Consider the following 26,710-nt stretch of genomic DNA (forward strand, 5'->3'; position numbering starts at 1 on the left):
AGGTATTTGACATACATGTGCTTTGCAACTAGGTAGTTTGAGTCTGTGTGTACTTCCGTTTGTACCACCGAACGGAAAGCATTAAACATGTAATGCACACGGTACACCGAACTCACCGCGGCCTAGTGCGGCATCCCCGATGTAGTGTTGCGGCCTGCTCAATTGACAATGAATGACTTCCGCCGGAACGCATGCTCCATCGGGTGGACATAAGGCGTAATTATTCATCTGTAGCCTAATAAACCACATAGTTTCCTGAGTCTTAGTGGGAGACCACCCAACATTCCAAGTTTACTTCGTTATGATATTTATTATATCAATATTTGTGCATAAAGGCGTTTCCATCGCCATTTGTCGCATAACGAATTTTACCGACACAAAAAGATCCCATCATGTTAAACTAATACATAAATCTAATACAAAATTGTACCGAAACGCCGTTTCCATCACAGCTGTCCTGATTTTTGTTTGTATGGTATTGCTCGCATTAAAACCTGTGGAAGGACACGTGGTTTATGTTGTACTATGTGGTAGTTACCAATAGGCTATGAATAGATTTCAATCACCTCAAACACAAATGCACATTTGCAACAAAAACTGTTGGGTGAAAAACTGTTAACTTTTCTGTTGAAAAGATTGCATGTATTGTTTTTTTATTTAGTTATTATTTTTTTCCTCACAAACCCAAAGTTTGCTTACAAAAAAGAACAAAAATAAAATGTGTACCTATCCATTGCATATCATGCTGGCAGTTTAAACTACATGCAAAACAACAATAAGAAGAACAGCTATGATAATGGTCATTACTAAATAAGAAAGGGAAGGAAAAGGGAGGGATGGTCATTTCAAAAGAAACCTTGACAAGTTACAACCAGTATTAAGAAAAGACTATAAAAAGGGGTCCTTGCTCCAGTGAAGTCTTTTTCCTTTTTTTTTTTTACATTAGGCTTTCTCTACGAGCAAGGAAGGAGAACCAAAAACCTCTCTGGATAGGGGAGAGACTGCATATAAGGCAGAGAAAGGCCTAACCACTCCCTGCTCTAAGAATGATAGTGATCAGTGTGGTGATTCATGAAGAGATGGAGGGGGAAGGAAGAGGAAAGAAAGATGGAAGAGGGCCACTGAAGAGGTGAGTATGATCACTAGGCCATGGGAAAGAGATACTGCACCATATTGGACGGACACACACTCACAAGGGTCATACATACTAAATACAAACTCCATCATACAGTTAGAAGCCCTTTCATTGATGGCATGTCTCGGCAAAGTGAACAAAACGAAGAGGAACTAACAACAAACTATGAATTGATCCATCACGACTGGTGTGAGTCTTTCATACAATTTACAATTAATTATTGTGCGCTAGCTTAGAGTATGGCTTTATAGTTTTTTCTTTTAAAGTCTACACATTAAGACATTACAACAAAAGGGCATGATTCATGTTCTCTTGTAGACCAAACAAGGACCAAGCCTTCCATAGGATTCATCCCAAATTGCACTATTCCCTATATAGTGAACTACTTTTGATCAGGGCCATATAGACCGTGGTCAAAAAGAATACATTATATAGGGAACAGTGCCATTTGGGATGCAGACAGAACATAAGACACCTACCCCTATACGGTGTACTTCACAGAGAGACAGAAGACATACAGATTATACAGCAAGGGTTGACAGACACTGAGGAAGAACAGAGAGTTGGTCACTAAAGAGGAGGAAAGTTGGGTCCTGGAGGATTCAGCATTTGGATACCCTGTGTGAGGCTGTCGTGAATGGGCATCAGGTGAGGCCTTTCTGGGGAACGTATCAGGTGAGTGTGGGTGCCAGGAGAAACTAACGGAGGCAGAGAGAGATGATATGACATGGGAATGAGGGAGAGTTGTCGGGCAGTCCCTTTGGTATCTGACCCAGTGTACTGAATAAAGAACTGTTGTTGTCAGAGAGTCCCTTGTAATTATCATGTCATATGTATTGAATGAGCGTGAGGGCACATCCCAAATTGCACCCTATTCCCTATATAGTGTGTAGGTAATAGGGTGCCATTTGGGACATATCCTAGGAGGTCCCTTGGCTGTTTGAGCCAGTTGCCCTTATGGATGGTAACAGGTGGTGAGATCAATGGTTGGATGGTCTGGTGGGCAGGCGGATGCTTCCGGAGCCTCAGTCTCCGCTGACCTGCGTGGTGACCTGTCCGTCGGCCGTCTGGTTGGTGGACTGGATGAACATTGGCTGGCTCAGGTCCTGACCCGCCGGCATCGTCACCTGCTGAATCTGATACAACTGCTGTAAGGACACAGAGGGAAAGGGTGAGAGAGAGGAGGGTGTGTGTGCATGTGAACAAACCAGAGAGAGAGGAGTCAGTCATTCACACAGTGACAGGAGTGGGAGATGTTCATCTTACCTGTCCGTCGGTAAACTGGTTGAATTGTTGCTGGCCTTGCTCCGTTTGTGTTATCTGAGAACAAACCAGAGAGAGAGGAGTCAGTCATTCACACAGTGGTTCTCACAGCCACTATGAAAACCTACACCTCTGTTCAAATGCAACTGTAGGCAATGGACAATATAGAAGTCAATTCATGAAACAATATAGAAATACACAATCGTATAATATTTGTATTGGTTACTACCTTAACAACGTTAATGTTATTGTATAAACTAGTATAGTGATACCAGACCAGAGATTACATTACAGAGATGAAGTGTCCACACACATATGATGCGATACTATACATTGAAAAGGTTCTTGTTCAGTACCTGTACCTGCTGAGTGTTACCCAGCGTCTGGATCTGTCCCTGAACCACCTGTGTGCCAGAGACGGGCTGTGCCAGCCGGATGTACTGCAACTGACCAGTGTTCAGCTGCACCTGCACACAACCACCACACGGGGGAGACAAACACCCACTTTAGGCAGGGGAGGTCAGAAACACAACACAAACATCATTATGATCGTTGAGCTAGTTAGTTAGTGTCAAAATGGGGGAGAGGAAGGTTCAACCAGCTCTCTACAGTGTGTTTGGAGATTGATCGCCAACTTAAGAAAATGTGTTGTATTTATTTCATTAGAAAATTTGAAATGATTCAACTTTCCAGTTAGGTCACTCAAAGAGAGAATCTCCCCTCCCCCCTCCCTCCCTCTCTCTTACTGGGATCTGCTGGATCTCGGCGGAGTTGGTGAGGATCTGCTGCATGACCTGCATGGTCTGTCCTGACTGCACCGTCTGGGTCTGGCCCTGGGACGACGCCTGTACTATCTGGACCTGCTGGTCCCCAACCTGCATGGTCATTGGAGCACTCTGGTGGTGGGGGTGGGAGAGCGAGAATGTTAATTCTTAAACAACTGGTGAGAGTGTGGTGACTGTGACCATGTAATGATTTACATTGGGCTGGAAAACCTGGGCCTAATAAGTAGATTACAGTTAGAGTGGGACCACAGAGAGCGATGACAAGGCAGGGTTGAAAACCCTCCCTCATCCTACAAGCTGACAGACAATGATATGGTTGTGTCAGGCAACCCAGTCTCTCCAGGATTGGCTGATCGGATCTGATGAACGTCCCTAATATGCAACAATAAAAAAATCTAACGGCGGTTTTAATGAGCCGGCTGGGCTCTCGGGGTGGGGGGGGGGTAAACTCAGTGAACTAGTGATGCAGCCAAACACAAGCTTCCTGCTAATCTTCCTGATTCAATGTGGAGGGGTGCCCTCCGGGGTGAAATTTCCACTAGGATCAGATCTAGGATCAGCGTTCCCTCCCCCAATGCTAACAATTTAGTGGGAGAAATGTAAAATCGATCAGCGTCCAGGGGCAACTTCACCCTACACTGAGGTGTGCTGGGCTGGGAGGGGGTTTCAGATGGGGACGGGGCAGCTGAGGAGCGGTGTTTACCGTGATGGGTGTGCCCTGTGACTGGGCTACCTGCACCTGCTGTAACTGTTGCATTGTGGCCCCCTGCAGCACCTGAAGAGGGGAGGGAGGAGGGAGGAGAGAGAGAGGAAGCTTTACAAAGATGACTACGAGCACATGCAGAGCGCACAGGAACACACACACATACAGTAGACAGGTGTCGTCAGATCACACACACAACAATGAGCATGTGAGCACAATGAAATGCTGCATAGAACAGAAGTGATGTGCAGAATTAATGAAGGAATAGCAGCTGTGAAATCCAGGTATAGTGAAGTTAATGAATATAAAGACGTAGCCTACAGTAGGAAATGGTAGTTATAGTAATATAAAGACGTAGCCTACAGTAGGAAATGGTAGTTATAGTAATATAAAGACGTAGCCTACAGTAGGAAATGGTAGTTATAGTAATATAAAGACGTAGCCTACAGTAGGAAATGGTAGTTATAGTAATATAAAGATGTAGCCTACAGTAGGAAATGGTAGTTATAGTAATATAAAGACGTAGCCTACAGTAGGAAATGGTAGTTATAGTAATATAAAGACGTAGCCTACAGTAGGAAATGGTAGTTATAGTAATATAAAGACGTAGCCTACAGTAGGAAATGGTAGTTATAGTAATATAAAGACGTAGCCTACAGTAGGAAATGGTAGTTATAGTAATATAAAGACGTAGCCTACAGTAGGAAATGGTAGTTATAGTAATATAAAGACGTAGCCTACAGTAGGAAATGGTAGTTATAGTAATATAAAGACGTAGCCTACAGTAGGAAATGGTAGTTATAGTAATATAAAGATGTAGCCTACAGTAGGAAATGGTAGTTATAGTAATATAAAGATGTAGCCTACAGTAGGAAATGGTAGTTATAGTAATATAAAGACGTAGCCTACAGTAGGAAATGGTAGTTATAGTAATATAAAGATGTAGCCGACAGTAGGAAATGGTAGTTATAGTAATATAAAGATGTAGCCGACAGTAGGAAATGGTAGTTATAGTAATATAAAGATGTAGCCTACAGTAGGAAATGGTAGTTATAGTAATATAAAGACGTAGCCTACAGTAGGAAATGGTAGTTATAGTAATAAAGATGTAGCCGACAGTAGGAAATGGTAGTTATAGTAATATAAAGATGTAGCCTACAGTAGGAAATGGTAGTTATAGTAATATAAAGACGTAGCCTACAGTAGGAAATGGTAGTTATAGTAATATAAAGATGTAGCCTACAGTAGGAAATGGTAGTTATAGTAATATAAAGACGTAGCCTACAGTAGGAAATGGTAGTTATAGTAATATAAAGATGTAGCCTACAGTAGGAAATGGTAGTTATAGTAATATAAAGATGTAGCCTACAGTAGGAAATGGAGGTTTGGTTTCCTAACAGATCAGTCCATTAGGGACTTTGTGACCTGAGAGGGCATTTGACAGAACTGGTACGACAGTGACAACTAGTGACAAAGCTCTTTGCAGTCAAGTCTGGAGACACACACGATTTAAGATCTCCCTCTTCGCCCTCCTCCCTCGCTCTCAATCTCCAGATAACTCTCACTTTTAAAAATGACACTTTATCCACCTGTTCTTCTGTTCCCTCCAACCCCCTGGCCTCTTGACTGTTACCCAATAGTGATGCACCCTGGACTAGTCATCTCTTCTAAGGTGCCAGTCATTTGGTGACCTTCCCTGCTCTGCGACTAAGTGGACTGCAGCAGCAACAGTAGTAGCAGTAACATTAACAGTAACATTAACAGCAGCAGATATTAACAGTAGCAACAGTTCTGGTCCGACTGTGGAACTGCGACAGCTCAATGAACTTAAGGCAGCATGGGGGGAGAAACATAAAATACATTCAAAAAAAGAGCGAGAGAGAACAAAAAGAGAAAAGATACGACAGACTAGGGGTGGTGGGGACCAGAGAAGACGACAAACTAGGGATGAGGGGGTGGGGGTTCCTCCTCTTCAGAGAGAAGTACAGTGGAGGGGTGGAGAGCAGTCTCACAGGGACTCCCAGCTATACAAGCAGTGGTCCAGAGCCATTTGATCTGCACACTTCAGTCACTCCCCTCTCCACTGGAGGTCCGTAACACATTAAACAGTAACACACTAGGATGCGTCTCAAATGGCACCCTACTCCCTGCATAGTGCACTACTTTTGACCAGGGCTGCACTCTATTCCCTACATAGTGCACTACTTTTGACCAGACGCAGCCCTAGTGTGTTACTGTTTAATGTGTTACGGACCTCCAGTAGAGAGGGGAGTGACTGAAGTGTGCAGATCAAACTCCTGCTTGTATAGCTGGGAGTTTGTGTGTGTTGGGTGTGTACGGGTCAATCATCCCTGCTGGTGGGAAAGAGTTGAAGCCAAAGTGGGGATCGGCTCTGCTTGCCAACGATAATATCAATAAAATCCACTGTTAATGCCGTTATTCCCCCATTCACACTGGACTTCACAGGGTTGTTGACTGGGTATGTTAGGAGAGCTTGTGTTCTGCCAGGCTGTGTGGTGTGTTATACTTAAGCAACAAGGCCCAAGGGGGTGTGGTATATTAAGCATGACAATGTGGAGTGCCTGGATACAGCCCATACCTTTATTGCTATTATAAACTGGTTACCAACATAATTAGAGCAGTAAAAATACATGTTTTGTCATGCCCGTGGTATACGGTCTGATACACCATGGTTGTCAGCCAATTAGCATTCAGGGCTGTCACCACCCAGTTTATAATATGCCTTTGCCTATGCTGTATGTCGGTACCTTACTGGTTATTTGCAGTCTGTGTGGTGCGTTGTGTGTGCAGCGCGTATGAGTGTGTGTGTGTCTATTCTCCAGCGTACCTGTCCTTGCTGTGGCTGTGCGATAATGATCTGTCCAGGCTGGATGGTGGTAGTCTGTTGTCCTGTGGCCTGCTGGCCCTGCTGCTGGCCCTGCTGCTGACCCTGCACTTGGACCTGACCTGGCTGCTGAGCCAGGGTGAAATAGTACTGAACCGGCTCTGCTGGGGCCACTGACTGACGCACCTCCTCCTGTACACACACACAGGAAGAGAGAGAGACACGAGGGAGAGGGTGAGAATGGAAGACAGAGAGAGCGAGAGAGAGGAGGATAACAGAGTGAAGGGCAGAAAGAGAAGCATATCAGTCCATTACATCTCCATTAATTATTTTGCCAGCGTAATACAATAAGCGAGAGGCCCGATAAATAACTAATAAGCTCTGGATGGATGAGTAATGTGATTCTGAATGGAGGTTCTGTCCCAAATGGCACCATAATACCTAGGTAGTGCACTGCTTCTGAACAGGGCCCTATGGGTCTGCCCTACAGGGTGACATTTGGGACACTAACCAGGATCCATTACTTTCACGTTTTATTAGTCTTATGTACGGGATATACATGGTATACATCGTCCAACTAAACACTTACTAGCAGCTTCTCAACAATAAGAAATACAAAATAATAGCAACAGAAAGTAAATGCATTAGTAAATCCATTATCACTGTGATGATCAACAACATTTTTCACAAGATCACTTCTATTCATAAAAAAAAACAAGGCCTTGATACATTATTGAGAATGTTCTAAATCAAAGTGTGAAAGGAAAGCTAATTTAGTGACACATTGGACATGATCAACCATTAACAAGTCTGTACCCTCCTTGTGCCTAGTTATCATAATATACAGCCCAAAATCAGTTAGAGCAATGCCACGGCAAGGCCTCATCACAAGTACAGGCTAACAGTTCCCTAAAAGCTACTGGTTGGTTGATCTTCCATGGGGTAGCGTAGGAGGTAGCCGATTTGCCCGTCACCAGAAGTGTAAACACCCCTCTCCCAGCTCGATGATGACACAGCTGAGAGTGTAGGATGTTTACACCCCTGGTCACAGATCAGGTCAACTATATTGATTTATGGATGTACTGATAGTACTGTACCATCATTTTAGGTAGGTCACAACTTACAAATGCTTGGGAGGCACTGCCTAGTCTAAAACATGTACCACCATCAAACTGTAATGTGGCAGAGGGCATCAGTTAACACGGTGGTGATTATGTTGATAGTGATTACAAGCTATGGGGTATTGGTGGTACTGTTGAGGGATGTTGGAGGTAAGGGTCAGCCAGACGCTGCAAACATCCGACTGAAAGCCCTCGCTGACCGAACACCAGCTTCCAGTCAAGGATGTTTACAGCGCCTCCAGGCTGCCAGGAGTGGTACTACACCCTGCGGGGTCCTGAAATGAAATGCAGATGGACTCTCACACACTACCTGTCGTTTAGGGGGCTTGAGCTCATCCCGGGGCACAATGTCGATGAGGAAGTCAAACTGGTCGAACTTTGTTATCGCCATGGCAATGTCGTTCCTCTGAAACACAGGATAAAAGTTGAGGGTGAACATTAGGCTCCTCATTCAGTATGTGCAGAAACTAGACTAAATATAAAACCGGCTTTCTACTTCTGATGCTCTCTCCAAATATAGCCTTTTTGAAAACGATTGAAGAAAAGACCGTTTATATAATCTTCTAGGTCATACCCGAACATTCTGCAGCTTTGTAAACAATACTAAAAGGAGCTCTCTCACAGTGGAACTGTAAAAGCCTACTTCAATCTCACACACACACACACACACACACACACACTTACATATCGTAATATTATTTTGGACAATATATCGATACTTTGACTCCAAGTATTGATCAGTAAAAAGTATAATATATATATATATATATATAATATTTTTTATTATTATAATTTTTAGAAATATTGTTTTTGCCTAGGTAGCGTTAGCTAGCACTAGTCGGCTGTACCTGCGCCAAAACTTCCTGTATTTTCATCCTACATCTTCTTTTTAACTAGTGAGAAGCATCTAAGTATCGTAACAATATCGTATTGTGAGGTCCCTGGCAATTCCCAGCCTGAACATTCACCATGTAAAAAACAGCAGGAATGGGCCCACTGTAAGAAACGCCAGATGAACAACAGACGTATTCTTAGCATCACTGTCCTACTGGGCTCCCCCTTCTAGAGTGTGTGTGTGTGTGTGTGTGCGCGCGTGTGTGATTTTCCATTGGATATTAAGTCCCCACCATCAGTCTATTTATAGTGCTGTGATTAATATCTGGTAACACCGGGTCACATCCACAGTTGTTATATTGATGAGTGTCACCATGGTGACCCTAATCGGCGTGCTGTCAGCACAATGGAACTCTGGTGAGAGCCGGAGTGTGTGTGAGAGACAGAGATTGAGTGTGATTGAAAGCAGAGCTGTCTTATTAACAACACACACAGACTAGGAGCATACGCCAGACACGTATCACCATCTGTGGTGTAGAAATGTAATTAACATGCCAAATTGGCATTCTATTTCAAGGTTAACAGAGCTCAACCGAATGACGTTTTCACTCTGAATTTATAGGAGTGAGATTTTACTTGGTAATTCAGCCCCACTGTTATGAAGCCATGTTGAAGGACAGAATCTGCCAAGATATTGTACAAAGCAGTATCCCACACACACACACACACACACACACACACACAGGTATGTGAATAGATGGAGATGAACGAAGTGGGGTATTCTGTTTAATGTTTCAGTGTGTGGCTGACTGTCTGGTCGACCCTTAACACCCAGGTGTGACTGGCCCTGGCTTTCCAAACCACTCTGATCAACACTCTCTTCAACGTCTCTCTCTTCCTTCTCTCTCACACACTCTTTCACTTTGTGTCTCTCCTTCTCTCTTGCCCATTCCCTCACTCATTCTCTCACTTTGGCTCTCCCTCTTTCCCACTCTCGCCATCCCTTTCATCACACCAGGATCCATGTAATTCCCCTGGCTCTGGGATCAGAGAGCAGGCAAAATGGCATTCGAAGTAAAAGTGGGTCACGGGAGCCGAGCTCTGCTTTCACAGTCGACACAAAGAGAGAAGGAATTTAACAGAGCAGGTCCTCAGGGGATGGCCGTGTGGGGCCCACACACACACACACACACACACACACACACACACACACACGTACACTACGTGAGGTATTTACACGTGAACTTGGGCCAGCAGTCTGCATGTGTTGTCTGTGTGAATGTGTGTGTGACCTCTATACAGACTAGGGAGGGTGTGACTGACCTGTAGGGTGCGTCTCTTGTTGTCTTCAGTGTGGATCCAAGCCCTCAGTGTGAGCTCTGTGATGAATATCTGAGCTGCCTTGGCAAACAGCACCGGGGCCTCTGCACTGATCATCTATGGAGACATTGAGATGACATGTTAAAAACTAATATAGTATAGATAGACCGCCCGTATCCCTTGCTGCTAAAGGGGGGAGACCTAACCTTTAGAAAACCTTTCCACAGAGTGACATTTAGAAGTTGGCCTGGGCAGGAGGTGGGCGATGAAGCAGGCTGCAGGAGCTGCTGGGTCATGGCTAGCATCACGCCCCTCTCTGTCACACTCTGGGTCATGGCTAGCACCACGCCCCTCTCTGTCACACTCTGGGTCATGGCTAGCACCACGCCCCGCTCTGTCACACTCTGGGTCATGGCTAGCACCACGCCCCTCTCTGTCACACTCTGGGTCATGGCTAGCACCACGCCCCTCTCTGTCACACTCTGGGTCATGGCTAGCACCACGCCCCTCTTTGTCACACTCTGGGTCATGGCTAGCACCACGCCCATCTCTGTCACACTCTGGGTCAAGGCTAGCACCACGCCCCTCTCTGTCACACTCTGGGTCATGGCTAGCATCACGCCCCTCTCTGTCACACTCTGGGTCATGGCTAGCATCACACCACACTCTGGGTCATGGCTAGCATCACACCCCTCTCTGTCACGCTCTGGGTCAAGGCTAGCACCACGCCCCTCTCTGTCACACTCTGGGTCATGGCTAGCACCACGCCCCTATCGGTCACACTCTGGGTCATGGCTAGCATCACGTCACACTCTGGGTCATGGCTAGCATCACACACTCTCTGTCACACTCTGGGCCATGGCTAGCATCACACCCCTCTCTGTCACACTCTGGGTCATGGCTAGCATCACACCCCTCTCTGTCACACTCTGGGTCATGGCTAGCATCACACCCTCTCTGTCACACTCTGGGTCATGGCTAGCATCACACCCTCTCTGTCACACTCTGGGTCAAGGCTAGCACCACGCCCCTCTCGGTCACACTCTGGGTCATGGCTAGCAACACGTCACACTCTGGGTCATGGCTAGCATCACACCCCTCTCTGTCACACTCTGGGTCATGGCTAGCATCACGCCCCACTGGGTCATGGCGAGCACCACGCCCCTCTGTCACACTCTGGGTCATGGCTAGCACCACGCCCCTCTCGTCACACTCTGGGTCATGGCTAGCATCACGTCACACTCTGGGTCATGGCTAGCATCACACACTCTCTGTCACACTCTGGGTCATGGCTAGCACCACGCCCCTCTCTGTCACACTCTGGGTCAAGGCTAGCACCACGCCCCTCTCTGTCACTCTCTGGGTCAAGGCTAGCACCACGCCCCTCTCTGTCACACTCTGGGTCATGGCTAGCACCACGCCCCTCTCTGTCACACTCTGGGTCAAGGCTAGCACCACGCCCCTCTCTGTCACACTCTGGGTCATGGCTAGCATCACGCCCCTCTGGGTCATGGCGAGCACCACGCCCCTCTGTCACACTCTGGGTCATGGCTAGCATCACGCCCCTCTCTGTCACACTCTGGGTCAAGGCTAGCACCACGCCCCTCTCTGTCACACTCTGGGTCATGGCTAGCATCACGCCCCTCTCTGTCACACTCTGGGTCATGGCTAGCATCACGCCCCTCTCTGTCACACTCTGGGTCATGGCTAGCATCACGCCCCTCTCTGTCACACTCTGGGTCATGGCTAGCATCACGCCCCTCTCTGTCACACTCTGGGTCATGGCTAGCATCACGCCCCTCTCTGTCACACTCTGGGCCATGGCTAGCATCACACCCCTCTCTGTCACACTCTGGGTCATGGCTAGCATCACACCCCTCTCTGTCACACTCTGGGTCATGGCTAGCATCACACCCTCTCTGTCACACTCTGGGTCATGGCTAGCATCACACCCTCTCTGTCACACTCTGGGTCAAGGCTAGCACCACGCCCCTCTCGGTCACACTCTGGGTCATGGCTAGCAACACGTCACACTCTGGGTCATGGCTAGCATCACACCCCTCTCTGTCACACTCTGGGTCATGGCTAGCATCACGCCCCACTGGGTCATGGCGAGCACCACGCCCCTCTGTCACACTCTGGGTCATGGCTAGCATCACGTCACACTCTGGGTCATGGCTAGCATCACACACTCTCTGTCACACTCTGGGTCATGGCTAGCACCACGCCCCTCTCTGTCACACTCTGGGTCAAGGCTAGCACCACGCCCCTCTCTGTCACTCTCTGGGTCAAGGCTAGCACCACGCCCCTCTCTGTCACACTCTGGGTCATGGCTAGCACCACGCCCCTCTCTGTCACACTCTGGGTCAAGGCTAGCACCACGCCCCTCTCTGTCACACTCTGGGTCATGGCTAGCATCACGCCCCTCTCTGTCACACTCTGGGTCAAGGCTAGCACCACGCCCCTCTCTGTCACACTCTGGGTCATGGCTAGCATCACGCCCCTCTCTGTCACACTCTGGGTCATGGCTAGCATCACGCCCCTCTGGGTCATGGCGAGCACCACGCCCCTCTGTCACACTCTGGGTCATGGCTAGCATCACGCCCCTCTCTGTCACACTCTGGGTCAAGGCTAGCACCACGCCCCTCTCTGTCACACTCTGGGTCATGGCTAGCATCACGCCCCTCTCTGTCACACTCTGGGTCATGGCTAGCATCACGCCCCTCTCTGTCACACTCTGGGTCATGGCTAGCATCACGCCCCTCTCTGTCACACTCTGGGTCATGGCTAGCATCACGCCCCTCTCTGTCACACTCTGGGTCATGGCTAGCATCACGCCCCTCTCTGTCACACTCTGGGCCATGGCTAGCATCACACCCCTCTCTGTCACACTCTGGGTCATGGCTAGCATCACACCCCTCTCTGTCACACTCTGGGTCATGGCTAGCATCACACCCTCTCTGTCACACTCTGGGTCACGGCTAGCATCACACCCTCTCTGTCACACTCTGGGTCAAGGCTAGCACCACGCCCCTCTCGGTCACACTCTGGGTCATGGCTAGCAACACGTCACACTCTGGGTCATGGCTAGCACCACGCCCCTCTCTGTCACTCTCTGGGTCAAGGCTAGCACCACGCCCCTCTCTGTCACACTCTGGGTCATGGCTAGCACCACGCCCCTCTCTGTCACACTCTGGGTCAAGGCTAGCACCACGCCCCTCTCTGTCACACTCTGGGTCATGGCTAGCATCACGCCCCTCTCTGTCACACTCTGGGTCAAGGCTAGCACCACGCCCCTCTCTGTCACACTCTGGGTCATGGCTAGCATCACGCCCCTCTCTGTCACACTCTGGGTCATGGCTAGCATCACGCCCCTCTGGGTCATGGCGAGCACCACGCCCCTCTGTCACACTCTGGGTCATGGCTAGCATCACGCCCCTCTCTGTCACACTCTGGGTCATGGCTAGCATCACGCCCCTCTCTGTCACACTCTGGGTCATGGCTAGCATCACGCCCCTCTCTGTCACACTCTGGGTCATGGCTAGCATCACGCCCCTCTCTGTCACACTCTGGGTCATGGCTAGCATCACGCCCCTCTCTGTCACACTCTGGGTCATGGCTAGCATCACGCCCCTCTCTGTCACACTCTGGGCCATGGCTAGCATCACACCCCTCTCTGTCACACTCTGGGTCATGGCTAGCATCACACCCCTCTCTGTCACACTCTGGGTCATGGCTAGCATCACACCCTCTCTGTCACACTCTGGGTCATGGCTAGCATCACACCCTCTCTGTCACACTCTGGGTCAAGGCTAGCACCACGCCCCTCTCGGTCACACTCTGGGTCATGGCTAGCAACACGTCACACTCTGGGTCATGGCTAGCATCACACCCCTCTCTGTCACACTCTGGGTCATGGCTAGCATCATGCCCCTCTGGGTCATGGCGAGCACCACGCCCCTCTGTCACACTCTGGGTCATGGCTAGCACCACGCCCCTCTCTGTCACACTCTGGGTCATGGCTAGCATCACGCCCCTCTCTGTCACACTCTGGGTCATGGCTAGCATCACACCCCTCTCTGTCACACTCTGGGTCATGGCTAGCATCACGTCACACTCTGGGTCATGGCTAGCATCACACCCCTCTCTGTCACACTCTGGGTCATGGCTAGCATCACACCCTCTCTGTCACACTCTGGGTCATGGCTAGCATCACACCCTCTCTGTCACACTCTGGGTCAAGGCTAGCACCACGCCCCTCTCGGTCACACTCTGGGTCATGGCTAGCATCACGTCACACTCTGGGTCATGGCTAGCATCACACACTCTCTGTCACACTCTGGGCCATGGCTAGCACCACGCCCCTCTCTGTCACACTCTGGGTCATGGCTAGCACCACGCCCCGCTTTGTCACACTCTGGGTCATGGCTAGCACCACGCCCCTCTCTGTCACACTCTGGGTCATGGCTAGCACCACGCCCCTCTCTGTCACACTCTGGGTCAAGGCTAGCACCATGCCCCTCTCTGTCACACTCTGGGTCATGGCTAGCATCACGCCCCTCTCTGTCACACTCTGGGTCAAGGCTAGCACCACGCCCCTCTCTGTCACACTCTGGGTCAAGGCTAGCACCACGCCCCTCTGTCACACTCTGGGTCATGGCAGCATCATGTCACACTCTGGGTCATGGCTAGCATCACACCCCTCTCTGTCACACTCTGGGTCATCGCTAGCATCACACACTCTCTGTCACACTCTGGGTCATGGCTAGCACCACGTCACACTCTGGGTCATGGCTAGCATCACGCCCCTCTCTGTCACACTCTAGGTCATGGCTAGCATCACGCCCCTCTGGGTCATGGCTATCACCACGCCCCTCTGTCACACTCTGGGTCATGGCTAGCATCACGCCCCTCTCGGTCACACTCTGGGTCATGGCTAGTGTAACAGTAGTGTAACAGTAGACCGTCCCCTCGCCCATACCCGGGCGCGAACCAGGGACCTTCTGCATACATCAACAACTGACGACTACGAAGCGTCGTTACCCATCGCTCCACAAAAGCCGCGGCCCTTGCAGAGCAAGGGGAACTACTACTTCAAGGTCTCAGAGCAAGTGACGTCACTGATTGAAACGCTATTTAGCGCCCACGCTAACTAAGCTAGCCGTTTCACATCCGTTACACTCACCCCCCTTTTGACCTTCCTCCTTTTTCCGCAGCAACCAGTAATCCGGGTCACGGCACCAATGTAACAGTATAATTTTAGACCGTCCCCTCGCCCATACCCGGGCGCGAACCAGGGACCTTCTGCATACATCAACAACTGACGCATACGAAGCGTCGTTACCCATCGCTCCACAAAAGCAGCGGCCCTTGCAGAGCAAGGGGAACTACTACTTCAAGGTCTCAGAGCAAGTGACGTCACTGATTGAAACGCTATTTAGCGCCCACGCTAACTAAGCTAGCCGTTTCACATCCGTTACACTAGCACCACGTCACACTCTGGGTCATGGCTAGCATCACACACTCTCTGTCACACTCTGGGCCATGGCTAGCATCACACCCTCTCTGTCACACTCTGGGTCATGGCTAGCATCACACCCTCTCTGTCACACTCTGGGTCAAGGCTAGCACCACGCCCCTCTCGGTCACACTCTGGGTCATGGCTAGCAACACGTCACACTCTGGGTCATGGCTAGCATCACACCCCTCTCTGTCACACTCTGGGTCATGGCTAGCATCACGCCCCTCTGGGTCATGGCGAGCACCACGCCCCTCTGGGTCATGGCGAGCACCACGCCCCTCTGTCACACTCTGGGTCATGGCTAGCACCACGCCCCTCTCGGTCACACTCTGGGTCAAGGCTAGCATCACGTCACACTCTGGGTCATGGCTAGCATCACGTCACACTCTGGGTCATGGCTAGCGTCACACCCTCTCTGTCACACTCTGGGTCAAGGCTAGCACCACGCCCCTCTCGGTCACACTCTGGGTCATGGCTAGCATCACGTCACACTCTGGGTCATGGCTAGCATCACACCCTTCTCTGTCACACTCTGGGTCATGGCTAGCATCACGCCCCTCTGGGTCATGGCTAGCACCACGCCCCTCTCGGTCACACTCTGGGTCATGGCTAGCACCACGTCACACTCTGGGTCATGGCTAGCACCACGTCACACTCTCTGTCACACTCTGGGTCAAGGCTAGCACCACGCCCCTCTGTGTCACACTCTGCGTCACGGCTATCAGAAGGGTTCCTGCTAGATGTCCAGTATGTTACTGATCTGCTGACCTTCCTCCTCACACTTAAGCTGCTACTGCTTATCTCTCTCGGGAGGAGCCCTACTTGGACACGGATACGGACACACACTACCCATGCCTGTCCTCTCAGAGCAGAGCAGGAATAGCCCTGTAGGGTGATAAGCTGATGATGGTCTAATGGGATCAGTGTGTATATTTCAACATAGAATGTGACGTGGGACTCAACATGGGAGGAGGTAAGATTCCAAATAACGTGCCAGTCAATGATCAAAATGTTTCCTACACAATGAGCTAATGGATGCTGTGTTCATTTCAGCCAGCTGTGTAGCCACACCTCAGCTCCAAAATACTATATATTGTTATCTGAGTGGGGTGTTGATGAAGACTTCATAGAGCAATCACAGAAGGCGGGGACCTGCCTCCTACCTTCACATCTTCGTCCAGCTTCATGATTTTCTTGATTCGGGCGAGAGGCAACTCCTGCACGCGGAAATCCTTCTGAAACAGAGCCAAGGGGTGTTAGGGGCAGGTCATGTGGAAACCACTTGTGAGGTGTGATGTGTGTGCCTTTGTATGTGTGTGTGTGTGTGCACACGAGTGTGCGTTCAATCAGAGGGAGGCCGTGACATACCACCGTGAGGTTCCTGATCTCTTCCATGACGCGGGGCCAGAAGGACTGTAGGCTCTGCTGGGCATCGCTGCCCCCGGCGCCAAACGAATCTGCAGACATGCTCACTGTACAGGGGAGAAGCGAGAGGATCAGACAAAAACACAACATCTACCCCAGGAACCAACTAAACCGACAAGTTGACTGACAATGGCACCCAAAGGCTGCACTGGCCAGAGCTCTAGGAACTCTGTAGGTTAACTTACAATTAGAATACATAGAATTATAAATATAGCGGGTCGATTCTATTTCTGTAGCAGCCCATTAATCCTGTGTGTTGACGTGCCTAATGACAGATCGCTGCATGAATCTGAATGGCTCAATCACATTAGTCGCTTACAGCTCCTGGTCTGTCATGTCATTGTGTGGGGTATTACAGCTCCTGGTCTGTCATGTCACTGTGTGGGGTATTACAGCTCCTGGTCTGTCATGTCACTGTGTGGGGTATTACAGCAGACTAAACTCCACTCTATGGTCATGGAAGTTTACACCAATGGAGTGGAACAGAGACCAGTCTGTCATGTGTGGGGTATTAGCGACCCCAAGTCTGACGACAGGCCTGAGTGCCCGATGTGTGTGTGTGTGTGTGTGTGTGTGTGTGTGTGTGTGTGTGTGTGTGTGTGTGTGTGTGTGTCACTCCAGGAGCTCAGAGTATCCTAAATAGAGCTCTATTCCAATCCCTCGAATAACAACTCCCCACCACACCAACACACACACACACACACACACACACGTCATTGTGTAACGTGAGGCCGGAGTCTGGCTCCAAGGGGACACGCCAGGTTACTATGGCATGCCAGGAATTCTGCTGTGAATATTGGCCTGCTTGTCTGAGCCTGCAGTGCTGGAGAGTCTACACAGCTATCTCCCTCCCTTTCTCTTCTTCCCCGGGAAGAATGGGCAGGCGACGAGGGTAAAGGGAAACACTAATAGCTGGGTGTGGTGTGTGTGTCCGTTGGATTAATGCTGGTCAACTGTACATGATGAGACAAAGTGCCAGAGGCTGGAACAGGGGGAGGTAAGAGACAGGGTAGGGCAGGCTGTAGCAGTGCGACAGTTATGCCAACCAGCTATGTGGGTCAGACATGATGATGAGAGGGGGAGAGGGAGAGAAAAGCATGACCACATAAAGACTAGTCCGGTCTCTCAGCCATTGGCCACAGCTGAGCTCACGTCCTCCAGCAGCTCAAAACAGACAGCATGAAAAAAAGAAATAGAAAAAAGAGCATTCCGTTCCGTTATTTTCAAATGGAATCAATCAGAATGGAGTCAGGGGCCTCGATGAATCAATCAGAATGGAGTCAGGGGCCTCGATGAATCAATCAGAATGGAGTCAGGGGCCTCGATGAATCAATCAGAATGGAGTCAGGGGCCTCGATGAATCAATCAGAATGGAGTCAGGGGCCTCGATGAATCAATCAGAATGGAGTCAGGGGCCTCGATGAATCAATCAGAATGGAGTCAGGGGCCTCGATGAATCAATCAGAATGGAGTCAGGGGCTTCGATGAATCAATCAGAATGGAGTCAGGGGGTGGAGGGGTTGATAAATCAACCAGGGCTGATGCTGTGGCGGGCTTAGACAGCAACTGACCTCTAAAAGTGGCTGTGATGAGTTGGGCTGCCCAGTGTCCAGTTTAATTGCAAGGTTGATTAAAGTCCTGTTGCAAATCCCTAACCAGCTTCCTCTTCACCTACAAAACAATCCCAGCACTCCAGAGGGCACAGATGAAAGTAACGGTGATGGGATTTTTTATGTTATGGTGGAGTCAGGCTAAGCCTACGATGACAAACCGAATGCCCTCTATGTCCTTGTCTAGTTGACTGTTCCTTTACTTGTACCTGAAACCTGTTCTGGTCTGAGTGACAAAGCAAAGAAACACTTTGCCTGAATAAATAACAGTATAAGGACACGTCTCCTTCCAGGAACACTGTTTTGTTTGTCTTTTTACAGCTCCAAGGCGGCCCAGAGTTTTGTGATGGATGCAGCAGGAGAGGTAGAGGTGTGTGTGTGTGTGTGTGTGTGTGTGTGTGTGTGTGTGTGTGTGTGTGTGTGTGTGTGTGTGTGCGTGTGTGTGTATGTGTGTGTGCGGGGGGGGGGGGGGGGGGGGGTTTAAAAAAAGCACACACTTCAATTAACTAGGAGATAAATAAGTAAAGCCTAACCACCCCAGCTGTCTCCGCTTACACCCACCCACCCAACCTCAGCTGACTGAACTACCTACCTCAGGAGTGGGACTTTGCTCTCTCAGATGTGACTAAATGATCCGGCTCTCTGAGTGACCCTACGACATTCAATATAAACGCCGCAGACCAAAAATCCCACAAACTGGGGGGAGGGGGGAGTGAAAGAGGGAAACATGCAACAATTTCAAAGATTTTTGTGAGTTACAGTTCATATAAAGAAGTCAGATATGGGGCCGTGCATTATCGCGCTGAAACATGAGGTGATGGTGTCGAATGAATGGCACAACAAATGGCCTCAGTATCTCGTCATGGTATCTCTGTGCAATAAAATTGCCATCGATAAAATGCAATTGTGTTTGTTGTCCGTAGCTTATGCCTGACCATACCAAAACCCCACCACGGGGCACTCTGTTCACAACGTTGACATCAGCAAACCGCTCACCCACATGACACCACACACGCTGTCTGCCATCTGCCCGGTAGAGTTCAAACCAGGATTCATCTATGAAGAGCACATTTCTCCAGCAGGTCAGTGGCCATCAAAGGTGACTATTTGCACACTGAAGTCGGTTACAAAGCCGAACTGCAATCAGATCAAGACCCTGGCTAAAAGCATGCAGATGAGCTTCCTCAGACAGTTTGAAAGTTTGTGCAGAAATTCTTAACTGTGGAAGTTGTGGAAACAGTTTCATCAGCTTTCTAGATAACTGGTCTTAGACGATCCCGTAGGTGAAGAAGCCGGATGTGGAGGTCGTGGTCTGTCGTGGTTACATGTAGTCTGTGGTTGTGAGGACGGTGAGCACTTACTGCCTAATTCTCTAAAACGATGTTGGAGTTGGCTAAACATTAAATTCTCTGGCAACAGCTCTGGTGGACATTCCTACAGTCAGCATGCCAATTACATCGTCCCTCAAAACTTGAGAAATTTGTGGCATTGTGTGCCAAAACTACACATTTTAGAGGGGTGCTCCCCTGTGCTGTTTTCTTCTCTGCAGTTCCGTTGCCCTTCAGTGGTGTGAGTGAGTGAGTGAGTGGGCAGTGTTGGGTTTCTCCTGACCTGCGCTATGTGCCTGTGCTTCGTCGGCAGACCATCCCAACGCCTCTCTCAAGTCAATGGTTTTCACCAGGAGTAAGCAGCAGGATCTGCTGAATCAGCAGCATTGTTTCCTGCCAGCCCCAGCCTCTCTGCTGCTCGCCCCTGGCAGGTCGGCCACCAACACGCTCACAACAGCTTCAGGGTTCAGGTCCAAACTGTCAATGACATTCCCTTACCTGGGCACTTGTGGACTGAACTAGCACTACATCGTAAAGAACTGGATAGGTGCAAGGAAAATGGTGGAAACTTTCCATCTAGTCCTCTCAAATCTCTTGACTAGAGGTGATATAATTTGACTGACATCGGTTCAATTGAATTCCATTCCATATGTTTTTTAATGAGCTCAATGCGCACATTGTACAATTTCTCTAGAGATAAATTAGATCACGCCTGAACTGTGCGATGTAGTTGGGCGTTGTGGTTTCCAATAGGCCAATTTTCAACATAGTTGAGCGCAGAAAAATACTATAATCCATTGTACGCCTCCTACATACAGTGCATTCGGAAAGTATTCAGTCCCCTTGACTTTTTCCACATTTTGTTACATCACAGCCTTAATCTAAAATGTATCAAATCATTTTTGCACCTCAATCTACACACAATAATGACAAAGCAAAAACTGGTTTTTAGAAATGTTTGCAAATGTGTACTCTTTTTTTTTTATTTTTTATAAATGTATTTACATAAGGATTCAGACTCTTGGCTATGAGAGTTGAAATTGAGGTCGGGTGCATCCTGTTTCCATTGATCATCCTTGAGATGCTTCTACAACTTGATTGGAGTCCACCTGTGGTAAATTCAATTGATTGGACATGATTTGGAAAGGCACACAACCTGTCTACAGAAGGTCCCACAGTTGACAGTGCGCACGTCAGATCAAAAACCAAGTCATCACCAAGGACCCGATGGCCACTCTGACAGAGCTCCAGAGTTCTTCTGTGGAGATGGGAGAAACTTCCAGAAGGACAACCAACTCTGCAGCACTCCACCAATCAGGCCTTTTATAATAGAGTGGCCAGACGGAAGCTGCCACTCAGTAAAAAAAGGCACGACAGCCTGCTTGGAGTTTGCCAAAAGGCACCTAAAAACTCAAAGCAAGATTGAACTCTTTGGCCTCAATGCCAAGCGTCACACGTCTGGAGGAAACCTGGCACCATCCCTACGGTGAAGCATGGTGGTGGCAGCATCATGCTGTGGGGATATTTTTCAGCGGCAGGGACTGGGAGACTAGTCAGGATCAGGGGAAAGATGAACGGAGCAAAGTAGAGAGAGAACCTTGATGAAAACCTGCTCCAGAGTGCTCAGGACCTCAGACTGGGGCCAAGGTTCACCTTCCAACAGGACAATGACCCTAAGCACACAGCCAAGACAACGCAGGAGTGGCTTCGGGACAAGTCTCTGAATGTCCTTGAGTGGACCAGCCAGAGCCCGGACTTGAACCCGATTGATCATCTCTGGAGAGACCTGAAAATAGCTGTGCAGCAGCGCTCCCCATCCAACCTGACAGAGCTTGAGAGGCTCTGGAGAGATGAATGGGAGAAACTCTCCAAATACAGATGCGCCAAGCTTGTAGCGTCATACCCAAGAAGACTTATTTACTTTGAAGAACTAATAGTGATCGTCAGACAGCATAAGCAGAATCTATATAGAGATAGATGTCTTGGAATTAAATAATGAAATCATCAAAAACAAATTAAGTAATATACCCAACTGAAATATTTTATTAAAGTAATGTGAATAATTGATGGTTAATAAGTAGTAATGGGTAGTCACTACCATCATGGGACTTTTATTAATTGTTTTATTCTGTGTTACATCATTCAACCCACATAATGCATAGCGCATTGAATGTTTAAAAAAAGAATCAACATTTTGTAGTAATCTAAACCAAACCGGTCTCAAAAAGCACTAGTCACTAAGTACTACCATATTGCTTGAAACTGTACTGTCCTTTCAGAATCCCCAAGGTGGAAGCCAAAGGCACAAAAGAGAGGGTGAGTTTGCAGATTGGAGTCCTGTACTGAAAGTAGCTAGCTAGCTAACGGAAATACACTCTCAATAGAGAGGTGTTCACTGCTCTAGTAAAAGCATTGCTGATGGACAGAAAATGAGTGAGTGAAACACTAATTCTGAGCAGTAAGTTAATAGCTTCCTTAATGACCTGGCTGGTGGATCTGAATGGAGGTCACAGTAGTGCGGACTGAGGAGAGCAGAGTATGACAGTTAATGGGCCGAGGAGGAGGAGGAGGAGAAAACCTGGAGGCAGTCAGAGGAACAACTGCCCTCTGAGATGACCTGGACTGAAGCAGGTTAAAGAATAGCCTAAGGATTTAGGCCTCTAGCCATGGTACTGGTTACAAGATGTTGGCGGAAGAAGTTCTGGCTAACTCATTAATCCAGACTTGTGACTCCCCTACGAGAGTCTGCACTAACTAACTTTGATGAAAACCAGAATACTCTGGATGACTGCAGTTATTCAACCAAAGGATATGGCTAGGCTATATAAGCTAGCTAGGCTATCAGTAAATTATGTATGATAGGCCTACAGTGCAAAAAAGTAAGAGGGTACATATTGCACAAGCTGCATGCAATGTCCTTAGTGGGGGTCACTTTGTAGAAGCATGACTGCTTTGAAATTTGCAACAATGCAAAAAGGTCAACTCAAGGAAAGTCGCTAAAAGCAAGCCCTGTAAGATTCTTTTTAGCAGAAAAACAGGCCCAATCACGAAATCAGCCTTTTGGGAGAGAAATGATATGCAGGTACCACGATAATATCATGGTGCCAGAACATCATGCCAATTATGATACCAACATTTTAGAATACTGTAGTATCGTTTCATATGATACTATTGACTTTTATTGCCCTATAGATCTAAAGAACCTGCTGGCGCCAGTCAGTTTTGTTTATAAATTCAGGTGAATTTAAGCAACAGCCACTAGTCTCTTGTATGCGCAGGTTCAATAATATCCACTTCACTTTCATGCGCATATCATGTGTGGCAGATGTAATTATTATTATTTTTTATTTTTACAGCAATTGGGGTTAAGTGCCTTGCTCAAGGGCACATTGACAGATTTTTAATCTAGTCAGGTCAAGAATTCGAACCAGCGACCTTTCGGTTACTGGCCCAGTGCTCTTAACCACTAAGCTACCTGCCCCCCCTCTACCTGCTCTCAATCAAATGCTTCTCTCTGTCCGCTCTTCACGTCTATTCCTTCATCGGTTTTCTTAATAAATCGTTTAGCTGTGATGGCGAGCGGGATGCAGACCCTCATGAGTCTACTGTTAGATTTGTACATTTATTACATTGGAGCAGCGCACAAAGAAAGCAATGTTGATACATTGTATAATTCCATCAAGCACAGACCAGTCTGAGTAGAATTTGCAAGTTCACTGTCATGCAGCCTAAGAACGTCAGAGGGAGAAAATGGAAAGAAAAAGTATTTTCTCTAGCCTAAACAGTTAAAAAATGGCCCATATTACCGGAGGTCTTGTCTCTAGCCTAAACAGTTAAAAAATGGCCCATATTACCGGAGGTCTTGTTTCTAGCCTAAACGGTTAAAAAATGGCCCATATTACCGGAGGTCTTGTCTCTAGCCTAAACAGTTAAAAAATGGCCCATATTATCGGAGGTCTTGTCTCTAGCCTAAACAGTTTAAAAAAATGGCCCATATTACCGGAGGTCTTGTTTCTAGCCTAAACGGTTAAAAAATGGCCCATATTACCGGAGGTCGTGTCTCTAGCCTAAACGGTTAAAACATTACCCATATTACCGGAGGTCTTGTCTCTAGCCTAAACAGTTAAAAAATGACCCATATTACAGGAGGTCTTGTCTCTAGCCTAAACAGTTTTAAAAAATGGCCCATATTACCGGAGGTCTTGTTTCTAGCCTAAACGGTTAAAAAATGGCCCATATTACCGGAGGTCTTGTTTCTAGCCTAAACGGTTAAAAAATGGCCCATATTACCGGAGGTCGTGTCTCTAGCCTAAACGGTTAAAACATTACCCATATTACCGGAGGTCTTGTTTCTAGCCTAAACGGTTAAAAAATGACCCATATTACAGGAGGTCTTGTCTCTAGCCTAAACTAGAGGTCGACCGATTAATCAGGGCCGATTTCAAGTTTTCATAACAATCGGAAATCAGTATTTTTGAACGCCGTTTAAAAAAAAAAAAAATTTAGATATATCTTTTTTTACACCTTTATTTAATCTTTATTTAACTAGGCAAGTCAGTTAAGAACACATTCTTATTTTCAATGACGGCCTAGGAACGGTGGGTTAACTGCCTTGTTCAGTGGCAGAATGACAGATTTTCACCTTGTCAGCTCGGGGGAATCAATCTTGCAACCTTACAGTTAACTAGTCCAACGCTCTAACCACGTGTCTCTCATTGCACTCCACAAGGAGACTGCCTGTTAGGCGAATGCAGTAAGCCAAGGTAAGTTGCTAGCTAGCATTAAACTTATCTTATAAAAAAAAATCATCAATCAATCATAATCACTAGTTAACCTAGTAATATCATCAACCATGTGTAGTTATCTAGCGTGTCCTGCGTTGCATATAATCGATGCGGTGCGTATTGTTACTCCAATGTGTACTTAACCATGAACATCAATGCCTTTCTTAAAATCAATACACAGAAGTATATATTTTTAAACCTGCATATTTAGCTAAAAGAAATCCAGGTTAGCAGGAAATATTAACCAGGTGAAATTGTGTCACTTCTCTTGCATTCATTGCACGCAGAATTGGTGTATATGCAACAGTTTGGGCCGCCTAATTTGCCAGAATTTTACGTAATTATGACATAACATTGAAGGTTGTGCAATGTAACAGGAATATTTAGACTAATGGATGCCACCCCTTAGACAAAATACGGAACGGTTCCGTATTTCACTGAAAGAATAAACGTCTTGTTTTTTGAGATGATAGTTTCCGGATTCAACCATATTAATGACCTAAGGCTCGTATTTCTGTGTGTTATTATGTTATAACTAAGTCTATGATTTGATAGAGCAGACTGACTGAGCGGTGGTAGGCAGCAGCAGGCTCGTAAGCATTCATTCAAACAGCACTTTCGTGCGTTTTGCCAGCAGCTCTTCGCTGTGTGTCAAGCATTGCACTGTTTATGACTTAATGCCTATCAACTCCCGAGATTAGGCTGGTGTAACCGATGTGAAATGGCTAGCTAGTTAGCGGGGTGCGCGCTAATAGCGTTTCAAACGTCACTCACTCTGAGACTTGGAGTGGTTGTTCCACTTGCTCTGCATGGGTAACGCTGCTTCGAGGGTGGCTGTTGTCGTTGTGTTCCTGGTTCGAGCCCAGGGAGGAGCGAGGAGAGGGACGGAAGCTATACTGTTACACTGGCAATACTAAAGTGCCTATAAGAACATCCAATAGTCAAAGGTTAATGAAATACAAATGGTATAGAGAGAAATAGTCCTATAATTCCTATAATAACTACAACCTAAAAGCTCTTACCTGGGAATATTGAAGACTCATGTTAAAAAGAACCACCAGCTTTTATATGTTCTCATGTTCTGAGCAAGGACCTTAAACGTTAGCTTTCTTACATGGCACATATTGCACTTTTACTTTCTTCTCCAACACTTTGTTTTTGCATTATTTAAACCAAATTGAACATGTTTCATTATTTATTTGAGGCTAAATTGATTTTATTGACGTATTATATTAAGTTAATGATAATTATAACAATACTGAATGAACACTTATTTTATTACAAATAAATACAAATAAATAATAATAAAAACGATTGATTAATTGGTATCGGCTTTTTTGGTCCCCCAATAATCGGTATCGGCGCTGAAAAATCATAAATCGGTCGACCTCTAGCCTAAACGGTTAAAAAAATGACCCATATTTGTTTTTTGTTTTTTTTACCTTTATTTAACTAGGCAAGTCAGTTAAGAACAAATTCTTATTTTCAATGACGGCCTAGGAACAGTGGGTTAACTGCCTGTTCAGGGGCAGAACGACAGATTTGTACCTTGTCAGCTCGGGGATTTGATATTACCGGAGGTTTTGTCTCTAGCCTAAACGGTTAACCTATGACCCATATTACCGGATATGCCTTTTTTTATTTTCTAGTGGAGCGCATTTTATATAATTTTACAAACCATGTTACGGGCCATTTTAAACTAATCTCGGGTCACTACTTATTGGTTTGATAAGACAACGTTTGTCAATCATGTTACCTAACTAGCTAAAGACATGGTAACTTCACAGTTCGTTTAGGCAAATGTTATTGGCACAAGTAGGATTCATAGAGACCATTTATTTCTGGTGCTCCTTAAATTCTGTCTGGTGCCTAACGTTTTAAAAGTTGGGAGCAGTGTGTTGTGGGAGAGCGAGAGCGGTGTGTGTGTTTATGAGGGTGAGGGAGGGAGCAAGTGTGTGAGGAAGGGAGAGTGTGTGTGTTAACTGGAAAGTAAAGAAGGTTCCATGCAGTGTTTTCCTCTTACTGACTATGACATG

At 47.3% G+C, this 26,710-nt stretch overlaps 1 protein-coding gene across 23 annotated transcripts in view; it reads right to left on the reverse strand.

The window, feature by feature from the left end:
• Nucleotides 1–636: 636 nt before the first annotated feature.
• Nucleotides 637–26,710, reverse strand: part of LOC110487992 (nuclear transcription factor Y, gamma) — a 46,307-nt gene continuing 20,233 nt past the window's right edge. For 3 of the 23 annotated variants that reach the window (XM_036970630.2, XM_036970635.2, XM_036970634.2), the window contains exons 2-11: nt 16,896–16,999; nt 16,691–16,759; nt 10,010–10,123; nt 8,163–8,258; nt 6,735–6,923; nt 3,887–3,958; nt 3,145–3,294; nt 2,755–2,865; nt 2,402–2,455; nt 637–2,283 (exon numbers count right to left, since the gene is read on the reverse strand). In XM_036970630.2, the coding sequence (XP_036826525.1) occupies nt 2,161–2,283; nt 2,402–2,455; nt 2,755–2,865; nt 3,145–3,294; nt 3,887–3,958; nt 6,735–6,923; nt 8,163–8,258; nt 10,010–10,123; nt 16,691–16,759; nt 16,896–16,999 (1,082 nt within the window). In that variant the 3' untranslated portion in view covers nt 637–2,160. Of the gene's footprint in view, nt 2,284–2,401; nt 2,456–2,754; nt 2,866–3,144; nt 3,295–3,886; nt 3,959–6,734; nt 6,924–8,162; nt 8,259–10,009; nt 10,124–16,690; nt 16,763–16,895; nt 17,000–26,710 lie in introns of all 23 variants that reach the window. The other 20 variants (XM_036970633.2, XM_090227606.1, XM_090227605.1 and 17 more) reach the window with 7 other exon arrangements.

Source organism: Oncorhynchus mykiss, chromosome 30 (genome assembly GCF_057628025.1).
Source record: "Oncorhynchus mykiss isolate SJ-2025 chromosome 30, ASM5762802v1, whole genome shotgun sequence".
In the NCBI taxonomy this organism is placed as follows: Eukaryota; Metazoa; Chordata; class Actinopteri; order Salmoniformes; family Salmonidae; genus Oncorhynchus; species Oncorhynchus mykiss.